General features: G+C 60.7%; 1 protein-coding gene across 1 annotated transcript in view; it reads right to left on the bottom strand.

Annotated features, from left to right (window-relative positions):
• Positions 1–17,165, bottom strand: part of SMOC2 (SPARC related modular calcium binding 2) — a 72,235-nt gene that overhangs the window by 22,710 nt on the left and 32,360 nt on the right. The window contains exons 5-7 of the mRNA XM_081094462.1: positions 9,470–9,517; positions 7,765–7,815; positions 5,898–5,972 (exon numbers count right to left, since the gene is read on the bottom strand). Of these exons, the coding sequence (XP_080950588.1) occupies positions 5,898–5,972; positions 7,765–7,815; positions 9,470–9,517 (174 nt within the window). The remainder of the gene's footprint in view (positions 1–5,897; positions 5,973–7,764; positions 7,816–9,469; positions 9,518–17,165) is intronic.

Below are 17,165 nucleotides of genomic sequence, written 5' to 3'. Positions count from 1 at the left end.
CGGGCCCTCCTGGCACGGCTCACGACCCCCCGAAGCCTAGTCATGCTGAGCGCCCGCACCTGCTCCCCTGGGGACCCCGTGCGGCCGCCTGTGGTTGCTGAGACGCATGTGCCACTTGCTGCGAACGTGAAGGGAAGGCGGTGCAGGGTCTGCAAGGAGGTGTTCGGAGCCGGACGGACGGACGGACCAACTAAAGCGGCAGCAGGAAGGGCTCAGGGGCCAGGCTGGCCTCCGACGGGACAGATTTTACAGAAAACAAGGCCCCGTTTCTGCGCACCTTCCAGCATCTCAGCACACGTGCTCTCACTCGCAGCGTCGCCACAGCCTCCGAGGGTCCTGTCCAGCCGGGCACGGGGCCGACCACTCCCGGGAGCTCGGACTCCCGCCCGCAGGTGGCTGAGCTCACCCCACTGCCGGCCCTCGCTCCGGAGCCGCCCGGCTCCACGCGACCCTCACCCCTGACCCGTGCGGGGCGTGGCCCACGCTGGCCGCCTGAGGGCGCGGGGTGGGAGGTGAGGTCCTTTCCAGAATCGCACGGCCGGTGTCACCCAGAGCTGATGCGTGTCCACCCTCCCGGGCAGCCAGGCTGCTCCACACTGACCTCGGCCTCCCTCCCTCCCTCGGCTCCGAGACGCTGGTCCCTGAGGAGCCAAGTCTGGGAGCCCCGGCCTGGGCTGGACTCAGAGCCGCGGGGGCCGTGTCGGGACCCAGGCCCGAGGTCGAGGCCGCGCACCGCCGCGCGCTGACCTGCTGACGGCTGGTCGGCGGCCGTGTGCTGCCAACAGGCGGACGGACGCTGGGTTTGCTCGGCTGTTGCGAGGGCGTCACCATCAGGGAATGACAGCCGCCCCTCCGAGCCAGCGGCGGGAGCCCTGACTGTGACCGAGTGACCCCGAGAGCAGCGGCGCCCTAATCACAGAGGGGGGAGCCCTGACCATGACCGAGTGACCCCGAGAGCAGCAGCGCCCTAATCACAGAGGGGGGAGCCCTGACCATGACTGAGTGACCCCGAGAGCAGCAGCGCCCTAATCACAGAGGGGGGAGCCCTGACTGTGACCGAGTGACCCCGAGAGCAGCGGCGCCCTAATCACAGAGGGGGGAGCCCTGACTGTGACCGAGTGACCCCGAGAGCAGCGGCGCCCTAATCACAGAGGGGGGAGCCCTGACCATGACTGAGTGACCCCGAGAGCAGCAGCGCCCTAATCACAGAGGGGGGAGCCCTGACTGTGACCGAGTGACCCCGAGAGCAGCGGCGCCCTAATCACAGAGGGGGGAGCCCTGACCGTGACCGAGTGACCCCGAGAGCAGTGGCGCCCTAATCACAGAGGCAGGGAGGCCTCCAGGGTTCCAGGGGAGCCGCCCACTGGCCAGCCATGTGTGTCTGATAGAGCCCCAGCTGGGGCCATCCCAGCGACCAGCCCCCCCCCCCAAGCCTGCTGCTCCCCGAGCTGGTGACCCCCATGTTTGCAGCTGGTTTGCTTCCTCGGTCAGGCCAGACCCCCTGCTTGGCCTGCCTTCCGTTGCAAAGACACCCAAACCCGGGACACAGTCCTCGTCCTCCTCCTCGGGGAGAAGGTGGTGGCCTGCATCCTGCGGGCCTTGGTGGCTGCTGGGGGGACCCCGTCCTGCTGAGGGGACCCCGTCCCACATCAAAAACACATGTCTAATGCCCACGGTACAATCTGCTGTAAAAGTTAAATCACAGAATAACTGGGTTTAAACAGGGATCTCAGACCGAGCCCTGCGGTCGGCCCTGTGGTCAGCGGGCCCCCAGGAGGCCAGCGTGGCCACAGCCCGCTCAGCCCGCTGCCCAGGCCGGTCACCTCCTGCCGACCTGAGCGGCCAAGCCCCTCCTCCTGTCGGGAGGAAGCTGCAGACGTGTCTGGCAGAAATGGGCAAATAGACAGATTCTAAATATTTAACTTGTGCAGCTCCCAGGGCTCAGGACACGGCGAGTCTGGCACCAAGCGTGTCGCCTAATAAGGCAGCGCCGGGTCCAGTCTGTGCGACGGCCCGTCCTGTGCGCCCAGACACCCTGAGGAGCTGGGGCCGTGTGACGGGGAGCAGGAGCCGCCGCCCCCCACCCCCGCCGCCGGAGCCAGGGACGGGGGCTGTGTGACCGCACGGAGGTCAGGGCAGATCTGGGCTGGGTGAGGAGGGTCCCCCTGCCTCCTGTCACGTGGCCCCACACGCAGATCACCCCCTGAAACGCAGGGCTCAGGAGCGACCCTGAGCGAGAGCCCCCCACCTCCCCAGCGGAGCTGGGCAGGAGCCGCCCTGAAACCTCGCTCCTTCCTGAGTGTCCGGGCCCCGTGCCCCTGCCCACTTCCCCGGCCCCGCACCCCCTGCCCACTTCCCCGGCCCCGCGCCCCCTGCCCACTTCCCCGGACCCGCACCCCCTGCCCATGTCCCCGGCCCCGCGCCCCCTGCCCACTTCCCCGGCCCCGCGCCCCCTGCCCACTTCCCCGGCCCCGCGCCCCCTGCCCACTTCCCCGGCCCCGTACCCCCTGCCCATGTCCCCGGCCCCGCGCCCCTGCCCACTTCCCCGGCCCCGCGCCCCTGCCCACTTCCCCGGCCCCGCACCCCCTGCCCACTTCCCCGGCCCCACGCCCCTGCCCACTTCCCCGGCCCCACGCCCCCTGCCCACTTCCCCGGCCCCGCGCCCCTGCCCACTTCTCCGGCCCCGCGCCCCCTGCCCACTTCCCCGGCCCCACGCCCCCTGCCCACTTCCCCGGCCCCGCGCCCCCTGCCCACTTCCCTGGCCCCGCGCCCCCTGCCCACTTCCCTGGCCCCACGCCCCCTGCCCACTTCCCTGGCCCCGCGCCCCCTGCCCACTTCCCCGGCCCCGCGCCCTCTGCCCACTTCCCTGGGCCCGCGGACGGAGTCATCCCCCGGCTGGCGGGCGAGCAGATGGGGCGGCCACTTGGACGGCAGTGTGGCCGTCCTGACGAAGCTGCACAGGCTCAGGTCCTGCAGTGGCCCCCGTGGTGTCCCCGAAACGGTGAAAGCCGAGGTCCAAGTGAAACCTGCACACGGACGTTTACAGCAGTGCTAGCCACAACCGCCGGACTTGGAAGCAACCAGGAGGCCCCTCAGGGGACAGACAAATGGACGGAAGTCCATCAGACCATGGAAAAGGACTCGGCGACGGAAAGAAACGGGCCAACCTGTCATGAAAGACCAGGAAGAGGTCTGGCTGGTGTGGGTCAGTGGGTAGAGCATCAGCCTGCAGACTGCAGGCCCAGGTTGGGTTCCCGGTCAGGGCACATGCCCGGGTCGTGGGCTGGATCCCCAGTGTGTGTGTATGTCTGTGGGGGGGTGGGCGGGGGGGTTTGCAGGAGGCAGTGGATCTGATTCTCTCTCATCATTGATGTTTCTATCTCTCCCTTCCTCTCTGAGATCAATAAAAACATTTAAAAAAATAGAGGGAAGTAGGTGGCAGCCCAGTTATAGAACCACAGTTTGGACACTGAAATCTAAGGATTCCATCTGATCTGAGGACAACCCCCTTTCACAGTTAGGAAAAAAGGAGACATTATTACTATTTGTAATACTTTAAACAATAAAAAAGGAGCTATTTGCGTTCTTTTTTCCGTATTTTAATCTCTTCAAATGACCAAAAACTTCATCACTTAAGGTCTCGTTGGTACTTGATGTTTTTGCAAGCTTGCGTTTAAACGATGAAATGAGAGAATGGGGGGAAGAATCTTTTAAAACTGAGAAACCAACAAAGAACACAGAAGGGGCCTGACTCTTCCCCAGGGAATGCGATTTGCCAGGACTTAGAGCAGAATCAGAAGATGACTATCTCTTGGCACTGAGCTTAATGTGCAATAAAACCACAGCCCTCCTCGCCGGGAACATCGCGAGCAGGAGGAGGCGGGCGGCGGGCTGCTCTCTGGGTTGGGGGGTGGGGGCAGGAATCCTTTCATCCCAGGGAAGGGAGGTGCATCACAGGGGTGAGCACTCGGGCCTGGTCTCCGCTCATGCAGAGTCCGCAGAGCCCGTAAATGAAAAGGCTGGCGAGCTGGAGGCGGCTCTGCCTGGGGCGGGGCCCTTGTGAGCCCAGCGTCCGTGGCCCCAGCCCCACGCCCGTGGGTCTCAGAAGACCGGCCCCACGGCCCCGTGCAGGATGTGGGAGAGCCACGGGCCGAGACAGAAAGCAGACGCGCTAGGATCACCAACCTCCGATTTGAAATAAATAACGAGACCAATGGCCAGTGGCCCAGACTCAGCGTGTCTGTGAGCTGTGCCTCCCCCGAAGCCCTGGATAAGCCGGGGGCGGGGGGGTGGGGGGGAGGGACAGGAGTGGGGCAGGGGGGGCGGGCAGCGCCTATGGCCACACACGCCGGCCCCCAGGGCTGGGCACCGCCCCTGTCAGCGCCCTCTCGGCTGGCCCGGGCACGGCAGCCTGGGCGACCGGGAGCTGGCAGGGGAGGCTGCCCTGTGCATAGCTGTCAGCCACCAGGACTCCAGGGGGGACGTCACACAGCAATCCTCAGACCGACCCCCAGACCGTCAGACACCCCCCCCACCCCCCACCCCCCGAGATCAGAACTGACGTGACGGAGGCAGCAGGGGGAGCACCAACATGTTGTCCTCCACACAGAAAAGCCAGTGCCTCAGTTTACCCAGAGCAGGACAGAGGACGCCTGGTGAGGACCCCACGCTGCCCACCTCCCTCCATGACAGCATCGCACGCCTGGGAATACATCAGCGTCCGTGTGTCGGGGTGTAGGACTCACCTGGGGAGTGGGGGCCAAGCTAATGGGCAGCAGGGTCCCCTCAGGTATTACCTGACTCAGAAGATGGGCAGGCGGGCGCCGTCTGTGCAGAGCTCGCCACGCTCCCTCTCCACCCGGCCAACGCCACGCTGTCTCCTGCCCCCACACGCCCTCCCCCCCTCACGCCCCGGGCCTGTGGAGGAGCCCCCAGCACGGAGGCGACCTGCCCTTCTCACAGTCACTGAGCAACCACAGTGTGTCCGGGTCCGCATGGCGATCGAACTACTCAGTGTCCCAAACGTCGATAGACTTGTGAACGTCTTACGTACAAGGGCATTAAAACACGCTTTGGGCCCCAGGTGACGAGGTCCGGACGCGAAGGCTGCGTGTGCAGGCCTGCGATAGTCCCCTCGAAATCGACCACGGGAGTTCAGGCTGCGGACACTGAGCCCTGGACGCGGCGTTCTCTCAGGGAGCATCGGGGGAGGCTCGTCGGCAAGGCGAGGGAGCGCGTGCAGGCTCGGGCAGCCCGGGGACACGCAGACACGGCTGGTTCTCACGGACAGCGGGTCACGGACCAGACACGCAGCAGCCCGCACCTGTCTGCAATGTCCAATGTCAGGTTCAAAGGTGAAGTCTGGCCCGACCGGCGTGGCTCAGCGGTTGAGCATCGACTTATGAATCAGGAGGTCAGGGTTCGATTCCCAGTCAGGGCACAGGCCTGGGTTGTGGGCTCCATCCCCAGTGGGGGGCGTTGCAGGAGGCAGCCGATCCATGATTCTCTCTCATCACTGATGTTTCTATCTCTCTCTCTCTCTCCCTCTCCCTCTCTCTCTGAAATCAATAATAAAATATGTATTTTTTTAAAAAGGTAAAGTCTGTCGATTTGTAGCAAAGCCATCACGCAGTTTCGAGGATTATGAATCAAATTAGTCACGTGTTTTGACATCCCTGGCACTAGGTCAAAAACACACACTTAGCAAACATTCCATCTTTATCTGAAGCTGCTGTTTGCTGGGCACCTACGGAGAAACCTTGCAGAGACTGTAGAACACGTAATAAAAACACCGAAATCTGAACTCAGGGGTCCGGTGCTCACGCCGTAACCAAGGACACACATGCCGTCCACACTCCACCCCGAGGAGACAGTGCCCGGGGCCCTGGCCCTGGTACCTGAGTGCTTGTTGGTTTTGTTCTGTCGGCTTTTGACCTGCTCCGTCCACAGCGTCGGGTAACGCGAGGCGATATCTAACAAAGCAAACGAAGGGGCCGTCATTTCTAGTTCATCTTGAAAATACAGTCCCTCAAAGACCTCGGCAGGTAGCCTAAGAGCCAAAAACATCAATATAATGAGTACATGTTGCACGTTTTTAAAAAGAGTCACGAGATAACTCTGTGCACACGGCAGCAAGAAACAATCGTGTGCATTTATATTTTCAGAATATTTTCTTCTCTCTTCATCCAAAAGTATAAACAAACGTCGGAAGGATCCAGACAGGCCTCCCGTGGCCGACGTGGGCTTTACCCGAACCGTCCTGGGAGGCCCAGACGGACGTGCGCACGGCGTGCGGGGCGCACTCAGCGGAAAGGTCCAACACAAAGTGAGGCGTGATTTCTGCGCCAAGCGTTTTGGGAGCCCGTGTTGTGGGCACTTGGTTAACAAGGATAAAGGAGTATTTAAAGGCTGGTCAGTCACGTCACGGCCCGAGAACCTCCCGGAAGCAGACGGGCCAGGTCCAGCCCCGCTTTGCCAGGCACCGGCCTCATGACCTCGGACAGGTCCCGTGTGTTCTCGCCTGTGACATGGGGTTCTGGGGGTCCAGGGGGCCGTGCTGCAGGGCACACGGGGAGCCCACAGGCTATGCCCACGTTGGTTGTTATTATTACTTATTTAAGCTATTGTTTGCAAAGCACAGTGTAACTCCACCTTCACTCTCAGATTCATTTATGCTGTTCCCTTAGAAAGGGTGTCCCAAAATTCACGCAAGAAGCAATTTTGATAGAAAACACAGGTTCATAATTAAAAACTGTAAATTTTTTATTGATTCATAAAGGATACAGTATAGGGTTATGTATGGAATAGGATATCAGTGTATTCTCATGAAAGATTTGCATCTTCATGCTTACAAAGTTCGATTGACTCAAGAACTGAAGCCTGCTGGCCACGCACAGCAAATAGAGTTCGTTGAGTGGATTATGGAACAACCAGGGGATGCTGATTTTTTGAACAAAATCATCTTCAGCGATGAGGCTCATTTTCATCTTGATGGCTTGGTTACTCGACAAAATTGTCACATTTGGGGTTCAGAAAATCCACGAGTGATTGTTGAGAAACAAATGCATCAACGAAATTCAGCCACACTTATGCAAAACGGTCATGGAAAATTTCAACAAAAGAGTGCGTATGTGCCAGCAAAGCCGTGGAGGCCATTTACCCGATGTGCTATTCCATACATAACCCTATACTGTATACTTTATGAATCAATAAAAAATTTACAATTTTAAATTATAAACCTGTGTTTTCTACCAAAATTACTTCTTGCATGAATTTTGGGACACCCTTTGTCTTCACACCCTGACCCTTTGACCTGAAGATCTGGGGCGCACGGCAAACACCCTAGACAGCGCAGGAGCGGCCGAGAGTGGGAAGCACAGCTCCACATGATGACAGGTGCAGTGTCCCCGAGACGCCTCCTGGGACGTCAGGGAGCGTGTCCGGGCCCCCCGGGGCGTGAACACGACGCGGGAGGTGTGACACGTGAACAGGGGCCCCGCCACACGCCATCGCTCTTCGGAAACACCTGTTCTATATCATCCACCTTTCAGAACTTCGGCGCACAGGTTTTCGTTAGGACGACACCTCGTGCTCTGCTGTGGGACAGCGCGGGGAGCCCTCAGGTCCACGGGGTCAGTGGGTGCTCACGGCGTGGGGGTGGCCCCAACGCCGCTCAGCGTGGACACCGCAGCAGCGCCCTCCCCCCAATCGGACCCCCCCAGGCCCGCCCCCCTCCCCCCTCCCCCCTCCCCCCTCCCCCCTCACCTTCTTCGTCGCCTTGAGGCTGGGTGTCCAGCGCGGGGGCTGAGGCATCATCTGAATTCAGAACGGAAAACATTTGCAAGGAGACTACAAGCATGAGAGTAAGCCGAGTGAGTGTGCGTGCGGGTGAGGCTACGGTCTGCACACCGCCCACGGGTGAACGCGAACCCCCACCCAGGACATGCAGGGGCCACGCGAGGGGGCGAGTGGGAGACACGCGTGCTGGGGAGCGGCTCGCTCGACACGCGTGTGCAAGGCTCCGCCACAGGCCCGCGAGGCCGGATGGGGTTCTGCACCCTGAGCCGCCCGTGGGGTGACGGGGCGGCGGATGAGCCAGGAACCCAGTGCCAGGAAAACTCAGCCTGAAAGGTCAGGAGGTCAGGTGGCCACAGGTCCTGAGGAGGCCTGGCAGGGGCTGTGGGCAGGGCCTGGCAGGGCTGTGGGCGGGGCCTGGCAGGGGCTGTGGGCGGGGCCTGGCAGGGGCTGTGGGCGGGGCCTGGCAGGGGCTGTGGGAGGGGCCTGGCAGGGCTGTGGGCAGGCCTGGCAGGGGCTGTGGGCAGGCCTGGCAGGGGCTGTGGGAGGGGCCTGGCAGGGCTGTGGGCGGGGCCTGGCAGGGGCTGTGGGCGGGGCCTGGCAGGGCTGTGGGCGGGGTCTGGCAGGGGCTGGGCAGGTGGACACCCTGGCTGTGCCCGTTTCCCGAGGGGTCGGGCGGGGATGAAGGTCTCCTGGTTGAACTGCTATCCCCCCAACTAGGCAGCAGAACGACACTGGGGGGCCCCTTCGGTGTGGGGGAGGGGATGGGGCGGGGCCAAGAGTGGCAGAGCAGAGAATGGAGGAAAGGGACCAGGAATACGAATGAACTGGGTCATCTCACTGACGACTCATATTCCAAATGAATCATCTTGATTTAACTCGTTGAAAAGACTCTGGGCTTCCTGGTCGGGTGTAAGGTTTGGGTTCTGAGACACAGCCGGGGGCAGTGCGCCCCTAGGCCCAGGGACCTCACATGCACGTGTGTGCTCCGAGGGCCAGCCCCGCGTGTCCCTGCGCGCACCACGTGGCTTTGCTGTACAGTAATCGCGGTTTTAAATGAAACCCTTAAAAGGACCCACTGAGAACAGCCTTCGCTCATCCAAGGGCTTTGGAGGAGGACAATCGATGGACAATCAGGGTCGCGGGTGTGGCTGAGGCCTGGGCGGGTCCCCGCCTGGGCCAGTGACTGGCCGTGGGTGTGAGCTAGCACAGCACAGCGAGGGGTGTCCCCGAGAGGAAGAGGGGCCCCTCGCAAGGTTGGCACTTGCTCCTGTGCCAACCTGCACATCTCCCTTCATAACAGACCCCCGTCCTGCCAGGGAGGCACTGGGATCGCGTGTGCCACAGCCCAGACACCGAACATGACTCCTCTCCCCAGCACGGCCGCGGGAGGGGTGCCTCCCCCATCGACGGGGGTCCCGGCACCAGCCAGGCTGAAAGCCCCGAGGTGGGCACGGGGGCACAGGTGGGCACCGGGGGCACGGGTGGGCACAGGGGACAGATCACACGCCCAGCCTCCACGTCTGTGGATGGATATTGAACAGACTGCCTTGGCTCTCGTGGTCGTTAGGAGCTCAAATTTGCATGTTAACTTGAGAAGCTAGTTTAAGGCACAGGCTGGATCCGATACAATAGATATCGTCATGGGAATTCACTTTAAATTTAAAGCAGTTACCTGTTTTCCCCGTGCCTTCCCGCTGAGGTAACTTTTCGTTTATGGAACCTACGAGGGGAAACAAGGAATGAGATTATTTGGGCTCCAAAACCATCATCAGTAATTGTTACAAACGTATGTTCTCCCACGCTGATGCGGTCACAGTGCTTGTGGCTTTCCGGTTACATCGCATGCGCTCTCTGGGCCCTGAGCCCCCCGCACCGCCCCCCATCCCCGACACCAGGAAGTGTGAGAGGAGCCCTACCCCCGCCGCTGCCTGCCCACCGCGCCCCTGAGAACCTCTGGTGCCCCACAGGGCACCTCCTTCTCTGGGAGCGTCAGCGCGCCCCTCGCCCTGCACCACCGCGTTGGGGCAGGAACGGGAGCTAACACTTTAAAGTTTTTAAATGAGAAGTGATGCAACTACAGATACATTAGACCTCGGTCTCCGCTGGATTCCCATTTACAGAAAAACAAACCAGCCGAGGAGCCGCCTCCCGTGGCTCGGGAACCGGAACTGCACGGCGGCCGACGGCGACCGGTGCAGTGTTTACAGGACACGGGGACCCGGGCATCCCCACGGGGGCTGCTCTTCCCCCGAAAGGCTGAGACTCGACAGGCACCAACGCCCCTCCTCACCCTCAGGACAGGCACCCTCCCCGGATTCGCTTTGATCTGCTCAAAGGACTTGGGCGCATCTGCCGATTCGGTCCGGAATATTCCGTCCCGGGTTCGGTGAGAGTGCCCACGGTCACATGCCAGGTCCTCCTTGCCAGCAACAGCACCCCACGAACTAGAACTTGAAATTCCTTGTTTATTTTATTTTTAAATATATTTGTATTGACTTCAGAGGGGAAGGGAGAGGGGGAGAGGGAGAAACATCGACGACGAGAGAGAATCACGCGTCGGCCGCCTCCTGCGCGCCCCTCACTGGGGATGGAGCCGCAAGCCGGGCCTGGGCCCTGACCGGGAATCGAACCGGGACCTCCTGGTTCAGAGGCCGATGCCCAACCGCGGAGCCAGCCGGCCGGGCCATTACTTGTTTTCCCAATCGTGAGTTTGGCATTAAACACAGACCGACTCCTACGGGCCATGGACCCTGAGGAGGAGGAGGCTTACGCTGTGTCTGGGACACACGGCTGCACCTCACAGGAGACATCAGGGCCTCGAAGGACAGAGAAGACGCAGAACCTGGGGCTCCCGTCCAGGGGGTCCCCATCCCCACCCAAACTCGAGGCGGCGGGTTTCCTGAAAGGAACACAGCCCACGGCCCTGAGACACGCCTCCCCTCCCCCCCAAACCGCAGCAGGAGACGGACACCCCTCCTTCTGGTGCGGGTGCCTCTGAGCTCAGATTCCTGCTCGGTCTGCACGGCGGGCGCGAGGGGCCTGCCACGCCGGCTCCTTCCCGGGGTTACTGTTACCACCGGTGCCACGTACGTGGTCTCCAGGTCCCCGCCCCGCGCCCGCGACGGGCCCCCCTGTGTGGCCCCCACGGAGCCCTCAGACCCACGCCGCCGGCTCCTCCTTCTGTGCCGTCTGCACCACCCAGAGCTCGCGCTGGGGTTTCTAGTCGCCGTTTATTTTTATCCTGTGTCGGCCGTGAGTCAAAAATAACGTTTTCTACTTTTGGCTGGAAATTATAATGGTTTGCTGATATTTCTGAATATGACTATGCAGGCTTTGCTATCCTGAGCTAAATGCAAACTCCCTAAATAATAATTCTTTGTCCCCCCCGTCCCCCCCCCCCCCCGAGCTTCCCGGTCGAATTAAGATAATATTTTATAATCTAAGGACAGAAAAGTCCAACCGCTGGTCCACCATGTGATCTGAGGCCCAGGCCCGAGGACAACTTTTAAAAGTTCTCTCCTCTTGGCATCAGCCGACACTTCAGCGCGTGCGCCAGCCCCTAAACCAGCGGTCGGCAAACCGCGGCTCGGCAAACCGCGGCTCGTGAGCCACATGCGGCTCTTTGGCCCCTTGAGTGTGGCTCTTCCACAAAATACCGACTTCTGCGCATGGGCCACGAAGTTTCTATCACACTGTACGTGCGCGCCCGCATGTGGTATTTTGTGGAAGAGCCACACTCAAGGGGCCAAAGAGCCACATGTGGCTCGTGAGCCGCGGTTTGCCAACCACAGCCCTAAACCCAACTGGCATTTCCTGGGATAAATCCACACAATCACCCATCCTGTCCTCGCAGGCAGGCGTCACCTCCCACCAGGCCCAAGGGTCCCGAGGAGCTGCTCCACCGGCCGCTAGGCAAGCAGGCTCCCCAAGCTGCCTGCCGGCCTCCTGCACCCCTCCCGCCCCAGCCCAAGGACACGGACGCGGTGCCACACGCTGTCCCCGCGGCAAAGCGGAGATGGGAACTGGAACCAGCGGGTCCTGAGCCAGAAGCTCGCCTCTGGCTTCGCGGCTGCTTCCTGAGGTTTTTGCAGAAGCGTTTGGAGCAGCAGGTTCGGGTGTCGGTGCAGAAAGGGAGAGACGTGCCAGGTGTGGGCGCCACGCAAACGTGGGCTGTGCTGGGACCCGAGGACGCACCGGATTTAAGGGCCCAACTCCCTTCCTGACGGAGCGTCCTCCCGTCTTAACGCCATTTTGACAGTCGGCCGTCCCCTTGCCTGTTGGGGACCAGCGTCCGGAGCTGCCGCCCTGAGCACTGCTGGCACCGGACGGGGCCTCTCGGGGCACACGGCCCAGCGAGCCCTGACTGTGGTCATCGTCCCTCCACGCCTCCTGGCCCTTCCTCTGTGCACGGATGTCCTTCTGGCCGATACTGACTCGCCCCTGATCAGGAGGGTGAGCAGGTGATGAGGGACGGAGTCCCGGGAGGTGTGGCACCCCGGAGGAAGGCGGACTGTGGACGGAGCAGCCTCGCCCGCAGGCTCAGCTCCCGTCTGCACACGGGTCGCAGGCAGCACGTGCCGGGGCTGCGGGAGGCGTGGAGCAGAGAGCACGCCCACGAGGCACACGACACACGTGCCCCTAAATGCTCAGGACACTCGGTGTGGGTCACATGTACATGTGTAGCCTCTCTTCACACACGTGGATTTTACATGTCAGGGGGTGGCAGGCCGCTCGCCACAGAGAGCAACACTGTCTCCGGCAGAGCAGCCGGTCAGCCACATGCAGCCACGAGGGACACGGCGGGCCAGAGGGCCTCAGCCTCTCTCTGGGACGACTTTATTCATTCACTCATTCACTCACTCACTCATTCACTCACTCACTTATTCATTAATTCACTCACTCACTCATTCATTCATTCATTCACTCATTCACTCATTCATTTGTTCATTTGTCGGCTCCGGTGTCTGTAGACCAGCAACACGAGGCTTTCACGCGGGACAGTCCTGTCTGCTTTGGGGGTGGACGTTACACAGAAACTACGGAGATGCCTGAGGTCACAGCTGTGCACACGTGCTCCTACTGTGTGCCGGTCACCACTCCACGTCCCTCCCATACACCAGGCGACTGGGCAGAGCCCATGGCAGGGGTGAGCCTCGCACTGCGTGCCAGGAGCACAGAGGGGACTTGGCCCTCCGGGCGCCAGTGTGTCCTCCGCAAGCCCCCGCCAGGCCTTTCTGGGCTCAGCCTCAGGGCTGGACCTGCCTCACTGTGGCGTCGCGGCCTCCCTGGCGTGGTGGGCGCGGAGGGTGGGCGCGGGGGGTGGGCGCGGGGGGCGGACGCTGCGTGCGAGTCGGATGGGAGCCTGGGCACCGTTCCTGAAGGTCAGAGACTCCGCTAGTTCCAGGGGCACCGTCTGATTTCCGACGCACACACGCCTGGCTGTGCGCAGGCTCGGGGCCGAGACAGGGCGCAGTGTGGGTGGGAGGGCCAGGTGCTGAGGGCCCGGGTGTAGGTGAGGCTGGAGTCCGAGTTCTGGAAAACCAGCCGACCCTGTGCCAGTCTTCGGTCAGCAGCCAGTCCAACGGGGACGGGAAGCCATGCGGGTGGACTAGCACGCCCCATGGCGCTGTGTGACACCCCATCAGCTCTATGCCCACCCCCACCCGCAGGCAGCAAGGCAGGGGCACCCTCTCCGGGGCCTGGACGCGGTGGGAACAGCAGCCAGGCGACCACAGCGGCCGCTCTGGGAGGACGAGCCCCAGCCACGCAGGCCGTGCTTTGCTAGCGTTTACTTCTGGGCACAGAACCCAGCAGGTGGACTCCTTTCCACTCCATTAGCGTCCAGTGCTCGGGCTAGAGCGGGACGGGTCTGTGCCCGGGCTCGGTGGCTGGGCTCCCTTTTCGCCTGTTCCCATCCAGGGGCAGCTCAGAGCAGCTGGTCGGGTCTGGTGGGCGGAGCATCGCGCAGAGGGCGCTCGGGCACCGCTGCCAGTCGCCCTCCGCCCCCTCGGAGCCCGTCCTCCTCCTCGAAAGCACAGAAGGAACTGGCTCCTGAGTCTCCTTTGGGGACGCGCGCGGTCCCGGCACCTCCCACAGCGTCCGCCTCCCTGTCTTTGTCCTCTGGGCTCCCAGTCCCCCCCTTGGATGTTGGCTTCTGCAAACTCCGAGCAGGAGCATTCACCTGTGCGCGACTGCCCTTGGGAACCGGCATCGCCTCGCTCACGGTCGTAAGCCTCGCCCGCTGGCCGACGCGGCTGCACATAAAAAAGTGCCGTGAGCACGGGCTGCTGGTGGGACGGACCGGGAGGGAAACGCATGAGCACAGGCCGTCCCGGGAGGCAGGCCGCTCCGACGGGCCCTGTGAATTGGAACCATCTGCTTCTGAAAGGCTTCTTGGTTTCTTCTATGGTTTTATTAAATATTAGAAAGCGGGAGGGAAAAGCCATTGTCGGCGAGGTACGGAAAAGAACACGTCGTACACTTCTGAAGGATGAAAAATTCAATTACAAATTAGCCACCAAATTAAACGTCCCATGAAGCACGGCGACCGAGCGACGTAATGAAAAGGCGAGAACTGGACACCTGGAAGGGCGTTTTCCCTGAAAAGTGGCAATAAAAGCAATAAGCGTTTTTCCTAAAGGAAAAACAATAACACCAGAGTGTTGTATATAACACCACGCTGCTGAGTAGTTCGAGAACGAGTCCAAATTAAAATGAGAGAAGGCGGGCCCCGGGTGGACTCCGCACAGATGCGCCCAGCGCCACCCCGCCCCCGCCTCCAAGCCGAGCCACGTCCGCGTGACCAGGTCTGGCTCCTGCCTCCCTGTCAGAGCTCGTCACTCACGGCTCCTCGCTCGATCCCACGGGCTCTGGGCCGTGCTGAGTGCGGTCACCACGCCCTGTGGTCTCCTCACGGACGAGTCGGCTGGTTTCTTCACTTGCAGAGTGAATTCGGCGCCGGCGGAGACGCCCAGAAGCTGGAACTTTCCCTGGAAACGTCACGCATCCTGTGCTGAATCCAATTACTATTTTATCTCCTCGTGGGTGTCAAATGGATTTCTGCGCTGCCTCAGAAATGGCCGTGAGAGTCCGTGTTAGAGGGTAACACGGTGCACAGTTTCCTTTAAAAAATCACTTCTTGCCCGGCCGACGTGGCTCAGTGGTTGAGCGTCGACCTATGAGCCAGGAGGTGATGGTTCGATTCCCGGTCGGGGCACAGGCCTGGGTTGTGGGCTCGATCCCCAGTGGGGGGCATGCAGGAGGCAGCCGATCCATGATTCTCTCTCATCATGGATTTTTCTCTCTTTCCCTCTCCCTTCCTCTCTGAAACCAATAAAAAAATATATTTTTAAAAAATCGAGTCCTTAGTTCAGTCCATACAGTCCTCCCCTTATCCGAGGAGGCTGCGCAGTCAGACCCTCATGGGCGTCGGAATCGCAGGAAGTGCTGAGACAGGGGACGTGGCGAGACAGCGCGATGGACGAAGCTGCAGGGGCCGGAGGGGAGATGATGAGACCCACCCCACCCGGATTTATGCTTAAAACCAGTGAGTCCAGCTCCACCCAACATGGCCACTGATTTCAGCCTCATTATATGTTCCCTAGAGGCCCGATGCACAAATTCATGGACATGGGTGGTTGGCCGGCCAGCCCCGCCCCCTGGTCGAACTCCCGGTCAAGGGAACAACTTACATATTAGCCTTTTATTATATAGGGTAGTAGTCATTTGCATCTGAAACAAGACACACAATAGCCACACACACACGCACACACACACACACACACACCAGCCACACATACACACACACTCACTCACACACATGTACACACACCGGCCCCACACACACTCACATACACACACACCCAGACCAGCCACATACACGTACATACACTCACACACATGCATACACACATGCACACCAGCTACACATGCACACACACTCACTCACACACATGCACACACACCGGCCCCACACACACTCACATACACACACACTCAGACCAGCCACATACACGTACACACACTCACACGCGTGCATACACACATGCACGCACTCACACCAGCCCCACACACACACCAGCCGCACGGCTATGATCAGGAGCAGGAGGCCCAGGTGAGCACAGTGCAGCAAGCTCCTCTGCAGAACCTCCCCCTTTCCCGGGGGACCCTGAGTACCCCCCCACCGGACCTCCCTTTAAATGAGCCTCAATAAGGGAAGCCAATCCCGCTGAAGGGGCCGCTCCCCGCCTCGCTGCCTCATGATAAACTCTCTCGCTGCAAACTCGGCGCTGCTCACGTCGGAACGCTTTCCCACGTGACGCCAGTGGCCTCGGTCCCGGATGCCAGAGCCCCTCCCTCAGCACCAGACCTCAGTGCGTCTGCACAAACGTACACATCGTTTTCCTACACACACAAGCCTACGGCACAGTTCAACTTATAAGCCAGGCGCAGTAAGAGAGTGACAGTAAGTAATGAGAAAGCAGCACAGTTACAGCAACAGATGGGAATAAATGTTCTGTGGATGTGGTCTCCTCCGGTCACAAGGCCTGGCTTCCCGTGTGGTCGCTGGGGCCGTGGCTGGGCCGTGGGGACCCGCCAGCAGCAAGTGGGACCAAGAATGAGGCGGCCTGGGTCCCGGATCGGCTGACCGCTCCCCCGGGTTCCCGTCCCTGTGGCAAGGGGGCTCCTTTCTCTCCCCCTTTGACTTTCCTTGACAATATTCACTCCGATGCCCATTTCCACGGCTCCCGCGCGGAGGAGGCGGGTAAGCCTAAAGCAGAGGCTGTTCTGAGCGGAAATGGAGCGCCTCTGATCGGCCACCTGCCCAGCTTGAGCAAAACAAGGCTCCACTTGCATTTTCATGATCTCATCAGAGACCGCCGCTGCGTTGCTGGTTTCCTACCTGGGAGCTCAGTTGTTCTAGTTCCGTGGTCGGCCAACTGCGGCTCGCGAGCCACATGCGGCTCTTTGGCCCCTTGAGTGTGGCTCTTCCTGAGCCTTAGGAGCACCCTAATGAAGTTAATAACAATGTGCCTACCTATATAGTTTACGTTTAAAAAATGTGGCTCTCAAAAGAAATTTCAGTCGTTGTCCTGTTGGTATCTGGCTCTGTGGACTGATGAGTTTGCCGACCACTGTTCTGGCTGCTCTGCTTCACGGGCTCCTTAACTCGGTGCCAGGAATATTTGTCCGTGAAAAATAAAATAAAAAACAGCTGCTCTCCACAACGTTAACGTTTTCAGAAACCACTTGGAGATTCATGGAGACACGGAGTTCCAGAATTCCAGGCGGGAGCTAGAGCGCGAGGCACTGCAGGAAAACGCGAGGATCACAGATGGACGAGCTCAGAGTTGGTAACGGGAAGGGAA

The sequence above is a fragment of the Myotis nattereri genome (assembly GCF_964212035.1).
Source record: "Myotis nattereri genome assembly, chromosome: 6".
Classification (NCBI taxonomy): Eukaryota; Metazoa; Chordata; class Mammalia; order Chiroptera; family Vespertilionidae; genus Myotis; species Myotis nattereri.
The sequence above is the reverse complement of the archived record's forward strand: the minus strand, read 5'-3'. Positions and strand labels throughout refer to the sequence as shown.